General features: G+C 39.8%; 2 protein-coding genes across 2 annotated transcripts in view; both read right to left on the reverse strand.

The window, feature by feature from the left end:
- LOC129102846 (bone morphogenetic protein receptor type-1B-like) overlaps positions 1 to 1,194 on the reverse strand; it is a 48,918-nt gene extending 47,724 nt beyond the window's left edge. The window contains exon 1 of the mRNA XM_054613122.1: positions 1,102 to 1,194. The gene's annotated coding sequence lies outside the window, so the exon portion shown is untranslated. The remainder of the gene's footprint in view (positions 1 to 1,101) is intronic.
- A 1,417-nt stretch (positions 1,195 to 2,611) lies between these two features.
- pdlim5b (PDZ and LIM domain 5b) overlaps positions 2,612 to 15,054 on the reverse strand; it is a 37,758-nt gene continuing 25,315 nt past the window's right edge. The window contains exons 6-13 of the mRNA XM_054611980.1: positions 12,443 to 12,597; positions 11,537 to 11,564; positions 8,781 to 8,944; positions 4,896 to 5,076; positions 4,564 to 4,744; positions 4,062 to 4,182; positions 3,851 to 3,966; positions 2,612 to 3,735 (exon numbers count right to left, since the gene is read on the reverse strand). Coding sequence (XP_054467955.1) covers positions 3,646 to 3,735; positions 3,851 to 3,966; positions 4,062 to 4,182; positions 4,564 to 4,744; positions 4,896 to 5,076; positions 8,781 to 8,944; positions 11,537 to 11,564; positions 12,443 to 12,597 — 1,036 coding nt within the window. The 3' untranslated portion in view covers positions 2,612 to 3,645. The remainder of the gene's footprint in view (positions 3,736 to 3,850; positions 3,967 to 4,061; positions 4,183 to 4,563; positions 4,745 to 4,895; positions 5,077 to 8,780; positions 8,945 to 11,536; positions 11,565 to 12,442; positions 12,598 to 15,054) is intronic.

The following is a 15,054-nucleotide window of genomic DNA, read 5'->3' on the forward strand; positions in this document are numbered from 1 at the left end:
ACCTCAGTGAGTCACAGACATCAGCTCTGGTCCACAGACACTCGGTGATCAACTGCAGAGCACAGAGAGGTTTTGTGCCATGCATTCAACAGTCAAATATTGCCATTGACGCCATGCCACTATACACCGACTGGCGATGGAGTCTTTAGCTTGCTGCCAAACATTAACACAAACAGTGGGTTTTTACTTTTCCTGCACTGTACAGTATTTAACTCTCTCTCTCTCTCTCTCTCTACACTGATCATCATAATCTTAATTTTATTTGACACGTGAGCACAAGAATCATCAAATCACATCATAAAGCTGAGGTTTAAAGTTCCATCTTGACCCTGGAAGCAGAAGTTGAGAAAACAAGCTCACTACAAGGTCCATTTAGTAGCTTTCTGCCGTATTAAATGATCTTGCAGCAGATGGAGGGGGCCCAGTTTGTAATGACAATTCAACTTTAATGTTAAAATGAAAAAAAAAAAGGGGGAAATGATGTGATCGAAAGCTCCAGAACAGCTAGTAAATGGACCTTGAGGTGACTGTTTTATCAACCACATCATACATCTTTCAAAGTCATAAACAGCTACCAAAAACTCATACATATTTAGATTTAACCTGGACACACCTTCATGACTTCAACCATGTACGGCTCAAGTCAATGTCAATTAATTAAACCTATAAACTCAAATGCATCTTATCTTAACGCAATTAAGAAGTGCTATACTCCCCAAGGACAGACGTAAGATGCACTAAGCAGCGATCAAGGCATCAATTACTGATAAGCATCATCACCATCATCATCATCACCATCACCACCATCATCATCATCATCATCATCACAGACTCCACCAATAACACTGACTGGAGTCCCGCTGATCTCCCGCAGCTGCTGCCTGCATCAAAACTCAGAGCAGGCAGCAAAAATAAACACTTCGTTTGAATTCTATTCATGGAAAACACATTAGGATAAGGTCCCCTCCGGTTCCACTGAGGAAAGCTTAATAATCACAACCGCGACAGTTCAGCTGAAGCTTAAACCGGGACTGCAGCTTGGGGTTGTTGTTGTTTTTTTTTGTTTTTTTTCATTTTTCTTTAAAGACAAAGTATCCTTACCGTCTCCTTCTCGCTTCAAAAAGCAGCTCGACAAGATCCCAGTTCGTCTTGATGTGAACTCTGCCCTCGCTCTGTTTTATTTCAATGTGTGCCTCTTGTGTTGCGGCAGAGTTTTCTAAAGTGTACCACGCGTTTATTTCAGGCTGGTGGATGTGCACAGCTCCCACCTCCGACGCCTTGGAGCGGTGCACCTCAGCGCGCTGTGCTCTGCTCCTTCAGGCACATTGTCCTCCCCAAAAAACATAACAATGACTCAATTCACTCAACGTTTTGTGTGTGTTTTCTTGCTGTCTTCCATTCCTAAATAATGTGACTGAACTGAATTGTTATCATACAAGAAAGAATGCACCGATGCCATGATGCAATAGGTAAACAGCAAAAAAAAAGGTTATAATGGACTGTAAACTATCCTCTCTATTTATGATTTAAAAATATTTGCAGAGTGAACACATCACTTAAACCAAAGAAGCCAATTGGATATGCTTGCTGAGAAGGGATAAAGGCGGATGATAATGTGTTTATCTGTGTGCTGGATGTCAACATTTCAATTTGCATCTACTCCTTCGCTGAGATCCAGCAATGGTCTGCCTGTTAATCTTATCTCTGGCTCTGAGAGTGCATTTAGGTCTAACTAAAAGCATGTCACTCCTCATCCTGAAGGCCACCTCAGACCGCTTGAGTGAGTATGGAAAAAACAGGTAAGATTAGGGCACATAATGTCTGAACAATTGTATGGGAATCAATTTATTTGTGTGTGTGTGTGTGTGTGTGTGTGTGTGTGTGTAGTCCACTACATCTTAAGCCTACTGAGTGTATGGATCTGGGAAAGGGAAGAGAAATGAATAGCAGATATACAAGAATGTTGTTCTTTTTTTTGTCTAGTGGCTCTTAACCTAGTGGTTGAGACCTCTCAGGGTTCATGAAGCAGGTTTTGAAGGTATTTTTCAGATTTTCTATTGTTTTCTGCCTCAGTTTTGTGACAAACTGAATATTTTCAGCCTCCTTTCACACATCATTAATACAAAACAAGTTTCATGAATCGGATATTTACAAGGGTCGCCCGTTTGATTGATAATCCTGTTTCCATGCTATAAAGCATTAATGGCTAATGTTTCCCTGACAATATATTACAACTTCACAGTTGTAATGTGTGTGTGTGTGTGTGTGTGTGTGTTTCTCTTGTCCCTATGGAGATGTGTACTTTACCCTCTTACTGCAGGTAAAGCTCATGCTGGTGCCTGTCTGCCTGCCTCTAAAAACTTCTCTGAATAATAACTGTCACAACTTCATATTTAAAATATGCACACCAAGAAAATGCATTAGTTATTTGCTGCTGTGCCTTCTATGCAAACATAAACAGAAAAAAAAAAGTCCACGTGGACAATACCTAAATGCAGTATTCGCCGGAGAAAGAGTCAAATAATATATTAAGGTAGTGTTATATGACATACTCAAGAGCTATGATATCATACTCAATGTTGAACCCTTTTATTTGAAATGAAAGTAAGGAAAGAGAGAGAGGTGTTTTATTTACGTCCAATGAAAGATCCATTTTACAACTGCACACATAAGAAGTTTTAGACAAAGAAAATTTGAAATGTATATGCATTGTTTTGTGTTAATTGGACAAATACCATCAAACATCAGAAATGCATCATCAACTAATTCAACATGATGGTGGGTAGAAAACAGCATAACAACTTCCACAGCAGAGGGTTCATTCCCTCCCTCCATATTTAACAAAAAACAATTCAAATTCTGTGCATTTCACACCAGGAGCAAGTTTAATTAAGTACAGTTTCATGATGGTATTCACTGAAAGCATGATGCCCCTGAACTATGGGGATAAAAAACAAACATAAACAACACCATTCAATCTATTATGGGGTCGTTTCTGTAATGACCAGACTTAATCGAATTTTAATAATGACATTTTTCCTCTACAGTGTATCATTTTCACACTGCTGTACACATTACTTTTTTGTGCTTTCTTTTACTGGGAATGGTTTCACACCACATCATTTTATAACAATAAAAAAATAACAACATATTATAAAAAAAAATATTTTGAACGCCAGAACGCGTATTGACTGAGCAATCCTTGCTTAAAAATAAATAATTTACCCCCCTCAATGTTAAATAATCATTATTTCGAAACCTTTCACTCGCTTAACTATTAGCATACCTTTCCATATCAATATTTCTTTATAATATGTGACCCCCGAGGGGCTCAGTAGGTCATTGCAGTAAACTATCCTATTATGTGTGAGACAAAAATGCCCATCAAGAGCTCAACAAACCTTCAGCACAAATAAAAAGCTCAGCACAACATGTGCATTGGCAGGCAACATTTGAACTGGCAGGGGGCTAACAGTGTATTGAAATTACTGCATATTCAAACTGATATGACATAACAATATTAGAGCAAAAGTAAAGCTTATAATGGACCCTCTGATCCAATGTTAGTTCTGAAAATAATTAACATCTGACGGAAATCTATGATGTACACCGACACCTTTGCCCTATATATTCATGAGAGGCAGGTCAGATGTTAACAGTGTGGGCATGTTTCTTGCACAAAGCCTTGTCTTTTTTGGAGAAGAACGCCTGACCTTCCAGACTAGCAGAGCAGACCTGTGGAGAGAGCCAAAGTTATACAGAGCTGTGTTGATATTCACAAGATATTATCAACATTTTCTTATTTTTAGCTCTTGTTTTAGCTGTGAGTGAAACTGTCTCCTGGACCTACCGCACACACAAAGCAGGTGTCATGCCAGGTGAATCCTAGAGCATCCAGGAACTTGTCCCCGGCCTCGATGGGGAAGTCACAGCCGTGGCAACTGGCTCCAAACAGGTTGTAGTAGTCTGAGAGAATAGCATGTTGACAGGAGGTCAGTCTGTTTGCACACATGGTTTTTCTTTATAACATTTTGTTAACTGTTATGGGATTCCTACTGTACCTTTCTCACAGTATGGCTGTCCATCCTCCATGTGAAATGTGTTGCCCCTGATTGGCTGATGGCAGGAGAAACAGACGAAACAGGACACATGCCAGGTCTGTTTCAGGGCATTCATGACTTCCTGCAGAGAAAAATAGAAGAAATAAATGAGGAACAGCTTGTTGAATTTGTTAACACCATGATTTTTTTTTTTCTACAGGGCTTTTCAAAGACCTGTAGACAGAATCTTGCGGGGCTTAAACTGATATTTTGAATGGCTTGTGCTGCCCTTTGATCTCGGGATGTTAGGCTATGATTTGTAGTCTGTTTTGTATCTGTTCACAATCACATTTAAATTTCTATCTTGTGCTGCTGCCCAAATGTCTTGAGCGCGACTCTCTGTAAAAAGGGATTTATTAATCTCAATGGTCCCAATCATGGTTAAATAGAGCTTAAATAAAATTAAAGCACAGATAAGAAAGTTATGATTTGGCACATCTCCCATTCAGTTTTATTCACTCACCCCCAGAATCTTCTGGTGGCAGCGGCCGCAGGTGGGAGCTAAGAACTGCTCGTAGCAACGTTCGCAGTACACTTGGCCCTTCTCCTCCACAAATCCACGGTCTGCCAGGGAGGAGTGGCAGTGAGCACAGTCGAATTCCTCGGGGTGCCATGACATGCCCATGGCCACGAGGAATGGGCCCCTTGTAAGAATAAGCAAGCGACAGGATTCAAATAAATTATACAAACATAAAAAAAAAAACATCCACCTACTGAGGTAAAGTTTTTGCAGAAGTTGTGTCGAATTTTACACTCTGATTGAATTCTATTTTCAACATTTCTGATGCTATTTACCTGATGACATTGTTGCACTTGTTGCACATCGGGGTGCGTTTCCCGGCTGGGATGTGCTCGGCACGCTGCACCACGGAGTTGAGGTCCTGTGGATGAGGCTGTGGGGTGGGCCGATCCGGACCTTTAGGAGCAGGGTTGGTAACCTTACCAAATGAAGGAGCTGCTCCACCCTTAGGAAAACCTAAACCAGTAGCAGAAATAATAGGTCAGTATTTAAATTGGAAAAAAGCTGGGTGCAGTAGATAAAGTAATAGAAGAAATGTACTTCCCAAAATGTTAAAGTGATCAACAATCAATCAAACCATAAATATATTGCTTGAAATTATAATGATTTCATTCTACTGATCCACTATTTTATAAGTTCTGAGCATAACTTGTGTTGTCAGAATGATTTGATGATCTCTAACCTCCACGCCTGAATCATTAGACAGCTGTGTTGGACAGAGCCACCACACCCAACCCAGACAAGGGATACATTTTTCCCACTGAGGGGAAACAACACATTCCCAGAGTCAGAGGAGACACCTGGAAAAATAATCCCCCCCCCCCACTTTATCTCAAAACACACGGAGAGGATGCACAATTTTTCCTTTGCTCTCACAGTGAAAAGACACATCCAGGACGGCGGTCAGTCCTGTTTCTCAGAGGGAGTGCTCGAGGGTAAAGACATTTGGAACAGAGACACTATTGAAAGAGAGCTCCGTTATCAAAGACTTGGGAGGTCAAAGGACAAGAGCTCCTTAAATTTCCTTGAAATGGAGAGCAAACAAACTGAATAAACATAGCTGGGCACTAGCAGGGATGTGAGAAAATGGTGTGAGTGGGTTTTATAGGAAGAAAGATACTAGAGAGTATGTGTGATGGAGAAAAATATGGGCTCCAAATAGGGATACAAAGATTCTCTCAGAGAATTTTATTTAGTTTATAATTATTGGGTAAAAAGGATGTTTGCGTTATGGCTCATTTGAAAGGTTGCTCTTGTTATAAACACATTCAGACAATTTCCAGTGACATTAACAAACATAATTATCCCTAAAATATCCAAATTGCCAAACACTTCCTGAGCAGGACCAGTGTGTGTATTAGTGTTTATTAGTATTTCTTTCTAGGAATTTGGGGGGCTTAGCAGACTTGAAGGAGTTTACTATCAAAAACATGCATATTTGGGATATTTTTTATGCTAATATTTTTAAGGTGATAATTTATTCAAATTTGAGTAGGTCTAGTCCAAGTTTTCTGTATGTTCTGTATTCATCCAGTAGTCAGTATAGAGATGTTTTTTAGACAGCATTCAGACCTTTTTTTTTTAATCTGTTCAGATATTTAACAGAAAATATAACTGCTGTACATAATGGTAATACCAAAAATGGATAAATATATTCAATCTAATTTAATTGGGTTTTGACACAGGGAATTATGCTGGAGTCAAAATATTTTTCAGTGGCACTATATAGCCTTATCTATGTGACAGCTGGCACAGTGAGGCGGATGGTGACGGGCTGTCGGGGCTAAAATATTCTCAAAGAAACCTTTGGCAAGAGAATCAATTGTAGGCTGAGCCACATTAAATAAGACAGAGAGTGAAAACAGACATTTGTGAGTCTATCATTGCTGTTGTGCTGTATTAGGAAGATAAGAATTTAAAAAAATCCTAAATCAGAGCAGGACTGCAGCTTTCTGTTTTGTCTGTTATATCTCACTGAATTCAGAGACAGTTTAATGGAGAGCAATTGAAAGAAGTCACACTGACAAACTATTACATTTAGAATAAATCCCCAATGTGTAAAATTTGAATGTGATTATAGCGTCTTTAAAATTCTTATTTTGGACGGCCTACATTTTCCACAAATGTCTTGCGTTAGAAGGTCGTTGCAGTTTAAGTGCCAAAATTATTAATTCATGTCAATAAATGTAAAAGGTCACTTTCCACATATTCCCGCCCAGCTGCACATGGCCACTATGAGATACGTTCCTCTTTACTTGAACTCAAGTATGTGTTAATCTGATAAATAACACAGTCAACAGAGAACGGACTGTGGGCTCTCCAGCTCTCTCCCTGTGGCACCTTTCAGCAGCCGTTTCTTAAAAAGGCCTCTAGGGACATACATTGGGGCACATAGTGCGTCTATTCATGTATGAGAGCACACATGTGTCTCAGCATTGCTAATAATGACCCCTGATTGATGCCTCCAAGCAAATATTTACCCTGACCAGCTCAAGGTCTCGTGGCAGGGATAGCTGGATTTAAAGAGCAGCTTTCACACAAAATAAAATACATAATTCTCGATTTCACAATCTATTTAACCGAGGGGATTTTGGGAAAAGCCAATGAGCTCATTAACAGAACACCTCTGGATTTAATAGAGCCCATAATCCTAAATGGCTTAGTGTCAGATACAGTGGCGGCTGGTGCTAAAAAAATCTGGGGGGGCGCACTGGCGGGCGGGGATTACAACACAACAATAAACTACTTGAACATAAATTTTGCTCCCTTGCAACAGACAACATACAATCCAGGAGCTCATTTTGGACAGTTTTTGAAGTACCCTTAAAAACAGTGGCAGTCTCAAGGTGCTCTTTCAAAGCTCCATCCAGAGAGGCAACAAAATCCACCAGCCCACGAAATATCCCGGGGTTGACAGAGCTCTCACTCTCATCATGGCCACGTAAAGCCAATTCAAAGGCCCCACAAAATTTCACACAGTCTATTATCCTGGACAGTATGTGACGATTTTTTGTCACCTCTTCATTGTGCCTTCTAATGCCAACTCTGTAGCCCTCATCTAATTGTTCAGCAATGCTAACTCGGCCAAAAACTGTAGCTTCATGCTGTTGTCAAGGTGGCTACGGCTACTTTCATGCCGTTTGCATTTTTCAGAGAGATGTTTCAGGTCTCTGACCCCAGTTGTTGTCCACAGAGCTTCAGTGCCACTGCCAACACTTTGAAAAAGCAAGCATGGAAAGCAATAGAGAGCATTGCTAACTCCACATCCAGCTAGCCAACTGTGTTTGGTGTAACACAAACGGGAGAAGCCTCTAGTGTAACTCCTTCCCCTGTCACTTGCCTGCTGCTGGATTTGTATATCAGGCTGCTCCGGTCCAAGCTCCTTTATTCTTTTTTTTTTCCTCCACCGAACGCCTCGAAAAGGATTACTGCGTAACGAAACAACCGAATTTTCGTTTGCTGTCGCCATGTCTCCTCCTGTCTTCTCGTTGTTGTTTTTTTCTGTCTGCTCCGTGTGCGCGTGGGCGTGTCTGTCGCTCTTTGAGTGACAGGCACGGCTCCGTTGCCAGGGGAGTGACTTTGACTGACAGGTATCATGAATCAATCAGACTGGATGAAAAATGAGCCCAAGCACGCTGATTGGCCAGGGGCGCAGAGAGCTGCGCCCGGAGGAGAATCTTGAAGTGACCAATTAGAGACCAGCATGAAGTCACATGGAAGCCAAAAGTTTAAGAGGCCACATACACACTCATTTGGCCGGCGCCCCTCGCTATTGAAATGCATGAAACAACCCAGAATAAACCCAATATTGAATGGAAAGGCATAAAAATTTAAAAGTAAAACCCATTGTATGAGTGAACACTGAACAGACGTGGTAATTACTTTTTATTATGTAATTTATGTTTACTGTGTCTATACTTTTTTCCTGAAATTTTGATGGGGGCGGCGCCCTAGCGCCCCCTATTGACCGGCCGCCACTGGTCAGATATTAAACCTGCAATAAATGTTATGGCTGAGCAGCAGTGATTTAAAAGAATGGGGCTGCCCTCTGTAGGCTAAAAGAAGCAACTACACAAAATAAACTGGACAGAACTACAACTTTTTTGAGAGACCGTGAACATAACAGAAGTAGGGGAGGATTTATGAATGTGTTCCTCTACCTGTTGGACCTCCAGGCTGGAAGGAAGGCTTGTTCTGGGCCGCTGGGCTCTTGAACGTGGAAGCAGGGACGGCGTTGCCATTCCTGGGTGATGCTGCAGATTTGGTAAATGTTTTTGCTGCAGGCGAGGTGTGCACAGCGGGAGTGGTTTTGTCAACTGCCTCACTAGGAAACAGATGTAAATATTTTGTATGAATCATAATTCAACACAACACACACACACACATCTTCTGTAGATCTTCAACAAGTGTCATCTGATGCCTGTCACTCTTTGTTTTTACTGGAAACACCCACTGTGTTCTCAGCTTTTCCCTCTTATCTGGTGTGGTATTTGTTTTGCCTTATTCCTATAATCCCTGAGTATGAAAGAAATCTAAGAGTGGGACTGTGGCACCAGTTAAACTGAACTTCCACTACAGACTGATGCCTAGCGTGATTTGGTCGACTGCAAGTACAATTATGGGGCACGTTCAAATAAGCCCACTTTCCATTTGGTTTGTCAGTCACTGATATGAGGAAACAATTACAGGTTGTGATGCCATAGTATCCGCTGTACATGGAGCTCACCCTTCAATCATTTCTGGAGATAACCAGTGGTATGATTTTAGAGGGTGTTATTGCTTTATTGTCCTGAAACAGCAAAGACAGAAACACCTTTCTTGTTGCAGCACGGCATGTTAAGTGCCACCACATATTTTAGTAGAAAATAAGAAGCCCTAGTGTTTCTAGTGCCTACCCCTTGTTAAGTTTCACAGCTTTCATTTTAAGCTGAGGGCTCCGATGGAAAGCAACCAAAAAAAGGCTAAACACTTATGTTTCTAAACTAGTAAAAACTAATCCTAATTGAAACATATTATTTACTGGTTTATTATAGTTTTGTACATATAATCTGCTTCTCTAATTATATTTATTCTGCCCTTAAGAAGCATCCTTAATATTACAAACAACAATTGTTTAGCTACCCTTATTTAGACCCTGTTGCTGCTCAGATAGGCCGGTTGAGCAAAGGATTTGCACCTACAGGTTAACAATTTCTAACCCTGAGGTGGTTTGTGATTTCAACAACAGCACACTGTATGTTAAGAACAACTGAGCCAATTGTGCTGTCAACCAAGGATTTATGATTTATATATTTTTTTTGAATGAATGACATGAGAAACATGACTGAAATTCAAAGCAATCACCCAGTGGTTTTATATCTCATGTGTCTACATTTATGGAAAGAAGTGGTTCTCATGGTTGAAATGCTTGAGCGGTGCCGATAACAGAACTGATTCATATTGGATGGCAGTTTGAACAATGTACTTTTTTGTCTAATTGCTCAAATGTACTAATGTTGTGCACTACTGAATCCTTCATATAGACTTTCACCTACTGGACATTTCTAATTGAAAAGTTTACTTTTTTCTGCCTGGCAAGAAAAAAATAAGGATTGAAAGATCAAGAAATAGGCAAAGCAACTGCAGAAAGGAAAAGCAAGAGTTTATTGAGGTAAAATCATTAAAAGCTGACAAATTAAACTACTTTGGTTAGTGTAGAATAATAGAAGAAAAAGACACAAACATGCTGAGAAAAATTAGGTAAAAGATTACAGGAAGCGTGCAGAGCAGTAGAGTCTTGGACATAAACAATATGTACAGAGAAGTATGCATGTACACTGCAATAAACTGACAATTATCTTTACTCGCATGCATGCATTTACATATATAATTAAATAAACAGGATAATCCCTTAAAACACTTTTTACATCAAGAGTCTGTTATTTGAAATTTTGGATTGTGAAATATAAGAAGCCATCATATAGTTTGCCAAATAATGGCTGCAACTGTGTTGGTATGGAAAAAGGTAAGCAATTTACCTTAAATAGTGGTCAAAATAAAATAAATAAAATAATTAACAAGACGAGACAAAACTGTGCCTACTGCACATTGAGCAAACGTGCTGAAACATCATGATGCCGATCTCTCAGCTTGTTGTACTTTTGTCCTATAACTTCTGGGTCCAACTTGTTCGCTCTGATTTGCCCCATAACACAGGATTGAAGGAGAAAAAAGAAGAAGAGAAAGTTGGAAAGGTTAAGATAACACAAGAGTGACCACATTGAAAAATGAGGTGGGAAATAGCAACAGCACCAAAAAAGAATACAAATAGCACATTTGGAGATGAAAATAGAACAAGAGACTTTTTCCTTGCAGATGTGTATTGAATTATAAGCCATGGCAGATGTGTAATATGCCCTCAAAATCTTACTAACAGAAAGAGAGCAGAAATCTCCGTCTGGCAGGGCTGCTATTACCCACAAAACCACTTAAATACCCACAGGTTCCAGTGAGTGACACACTGATTGGTTGAAAATCTGGTACGGAAGGCAAACTGTGTTTACTGGGGATTAAAACGATTTAAGACTGAGGACAGCGGTAGCAGTCAAAGCCTATGCTGAGTCTATGGCTGTCTCCATTCAACCGTCTTCTTCTGAGAGCTCTCATAGCGGTTTCTCCAAATTAAGCCTTAAATTAAGCGTGATACTGTGGGACCATAAGATCAGGAAGTCTGGACAGGCTATGAATCACAGGCTCCCAGACACACTTAAATTAGTGCTTTGGGGGCCAACTCTGAATATAAAACCACTATGATCAAGAATTTATTATTATTATGAAATACGAAAATACTCACAGACGAAAGACAGAGATGGAGAGTGAATGAACATTCAAAACCACATACCAAATTTGATTATATAAAAAAACACCAACCACTTACTTCTTTCCACTGTTCTCTGGATCTTGCTCTGCAACAGTGAAAAAGAAAAACACCAATGAAAATAGAGTAAAATGAATAACAGAATAGGGGGAGACACATTTTTAAAACAATTCTGCTTCTTGATGCAACTGCTACAGCTTGTTCTATGTTCATCCTGTCAGGGTATGAACTGTAAGAGCAAGGGTAATCCCTGCAAACTAGAACCTGCTAGAACTTTCTGGATATATTTCTAAATTGTTCACAGCTGCAGAAACAGCAGCCACGTTGAATATACATCAAATGTTCAAAGCACATGACATGTTCCACACCAGTCTGGTAACATCCCTCGCCAGAAAGAGACAGACAAATCTCTCATCTTAGTTCATTCGATTTCTAATAACAGAGCTACTATAAATTACATTTTGCATAGGTTAAGCAGATCCATGCACACATTCACACTCCTTAACTCCTATGAATGGAAAGAGACCCAAGGCCTGATTGTGTAACCATTGATGTCACTTAGAGTCAAAACAGTCATATAAAAAATACATTAAAATCTTATAGTGATGAAAGTCTTCTTAAAGCACTATGACTAAATAAACCGTATAATTTTAATCTAAAGAGGCAAATAAATAAGATTATAAAGCAGGGACATAATTAAAGCCATATAAAAGCTTCTAAAGGAAATAAAATCACAAGGATTTCCAAAAAATTGGTGACCTTTGGATAAAACTGTGGTGTGCTCAGGCCTAAAGCATTTGGTTTGATAGATCTAGAATGAACTGCCAGCAATACAAAGCTGAGCCTTAAAATACTTAGAGACTTCCTAAAATGTTACATAAATAAAGACAGATTCAACACATAAAAAAACCCACAATGTAATATGTCTCTTCAGAGTTTTAAACCTTCACACAGGTTGGTACACACCTTTTTCAGTGCCGGTGAGCTGAGCCAGGATACGGAAAGATCTGGACTGGGAGGTGCCGGTTCGCGGGTGCCAGTCCTCGGTGTCCTCAATCAGACGCTTCTTGCTGGAATCGCTCAGTGGGGATGCATGATCCTCAGGCTCCACATTTGGTTTCCTGTACAGTCAGATCAACGATAGTGATGTTACAGACATGGAAGGACTCTGTGTTTTAAACCTGTGTCAATGATATTTATCACTGCGAAAAACAGCTGCCTGTTTACATTCATTCAACCAACACACAACCAACACACACAGTACACGTATTATTGTACTATGCAATACGTGTTCCACACTCAATCATGGGTGCAGCTTGTAGATACATGTTTCACATTATGACCCAACCGCGGTTAGATTTCACAATTACCTCCTCGGTCTAGCTGGAGGTGGAGTTCTGCAGGCGAGCAATTAGAAGGTAGTGAAGAAAAATGCACAAAGGTAGAAAAGACAAATTCAAAAGTCACATTAAGTGCTAAGTAAACTGTATGCCACTGCACTGTTTATATTGGAAAGTCAAGAAACTGTTCTGAACCTATACTTACTTAAGACTTCTCTGAGGTTCACTATTAAAGAGGAAACCACAGAGCAGAGGATGAGAAGTCATTCAGCTAATAAAACATCTTAATAGATTAAGTAATTAGATTCACTATACTAAAATGGAGAATTAAACACACCATTTGCAATTTAATAACAGTGAGTGAAAGATGAAAGTGACGGTGACCACATCTCACCACAAGGTGGTAGTAATGTGCTTTGAAGCTGAAAGCTCACTTTTTCTTTCTAAAATAATTTGAGGGTACTCTAGAATGCATTAATATTTAGGTTAAATGTTTACATCCACAGTTTAGTTCTGTGAGACAATTTCTAATAATAATAATAATAATAATAACTTTATTTATATAGCACCTTTTAAAAACAAGGTTTACAAAGTGCTTTGACAGACCAGCCAGCAAGACAGTGCATAAGAAACTAAATGAAATAACAAGTGACAATCAAATAAACAAACAAAATAAATAAAATAATAAAATAATGAAATAAATAAAATCAAGTGATAATGGTAAAATATAGTAAACAAATACAAGATAAAATACCAAGACCAAATGAAAATGAACCAATAAAACGACGACATCACACAAAAGCCAAGAATTGATTTAAAAGAGATTACTGATTCTGCAAGCCTTATCTCCTCCGGTAGGTCATTCCAAAGCCGATAATAATGTGTGTTTGCTCCTGTGTGTGTCAGGTGAGTCGGGGTGAAGGATGATCAAAGACAGCACAAGTCAGCCTATTCTTAGCCACAGAAGAATGTATTTAGCAGGAATTGTCTGGCCTGACAACAATATCAGATGAAGCTAGACAGATGCACAGCTGGGTGACTCGAACAGCCGAGTGTGCTGTATTAGCTAACACAGAGCCTTATTCCACTAAGAGAGGAAATGAACAGTATGAGCTGACCCCCACTGGGTGTCCTGTGGCATCACAGAGATCATTTACGGGGTTTCGCAGTTTGTTTGGACCTTGAAATGAGCATGTTCTGTAAGTGGAAGAGCACGAACGTGAGGTTTGTGAGGGTTAGCTCAAAGAGGTGCAAGCATGCTGTCATTTGGTAATCATAAACCAGAGAGATGTGAAGGCTGTAATCACATTCCACATGGTCAGAAAGCTAGTGCAGCAGATGTATTATCATTCATAACACTAACTTGGTGTCTGTCTCTTCTTCCTCCTGAGGGGGCAAAGAAGGGGTCAATGGAAAAGGATTGAAGCAAAGAAGGGAATGAGTGAAGAAGAATGAATAGAGCTTTTGAGAAATGAACCATACTTCGAAACACATAACCCTTTAAGTGAAAGGCCCTTCTGAGAATCCACAGAAACCACAAACAGAGCATGCAGGTCAGGTCAAAAACACACACACATGCTGCAACAAAGCAGTTCCCTTCTGTTGAACTGCAACAGGAAGCTTGAAGAAATTATACAGTAATGTTGTGTCTGAAACTCAAACTCTTTAGTGTTCATTATCTTCATGGCTTATTACAGTAAAACATTTTGTTCTTCACTTTTTGATATCTTCACAGATTATCTGACCAAAGCCAGATTAAGAAACAGATTCTTAACATCTCTTCATAGACCATTCTCACTAGTGTTAACTCTGTAACTTTATAAAACACATCCAGATAGAGGTGGGTTTCGCAGATGTATTTAAGTGTGAAGCTGCTTGCTCACTTAAAGCCAATAAAAACAGATCTCAGTGACCTATTTTTTTTCAGATGACAGAGAGTTAAGAATGAGTGGCAAATTACTTAGCTAGTCTAGCTCAGTCTACTGTGACCCAACCAGTGAGCCAAATCCTGCTGATGAAGCCCGGTCCAGCCAAACTCCTGTCCCTAGTTTCTAGAAGCCCAGAGCTGACAGAAGTCTGGCTAATTAGAAACAAGTGTTGCACCAGCAGTGCCTGTTGGGCGGACTGTGTGTTTGGCAGTGCTAAGAACCACAATGTCAATTATAGATAAGCAGGCAGTAGCATCAGTTAGCAGGTTGTCTAGACTCTGTTCCCTCTCCGGTTGCCCTGCAGAAGATT

The sequence above is a fragment of the Anoplopoma fimbria genome, chromosome 14 (genome assembly GCF_027596085.1).
Source record: "Anoplopoma fimbria isolate UVic2021 breed Golden Eagle Sablefish chromosome 14, Afim_UVic_2022, whole genome shotgun sequence".
Classification (NCBI taxonomy): domain Eukaryota; kingdom Metazoa; phylum Chordata; class Actinopteri; order Perciformes; family Anoplopomatidae; genus Anoplopoma; species Anoplopoma fimbria.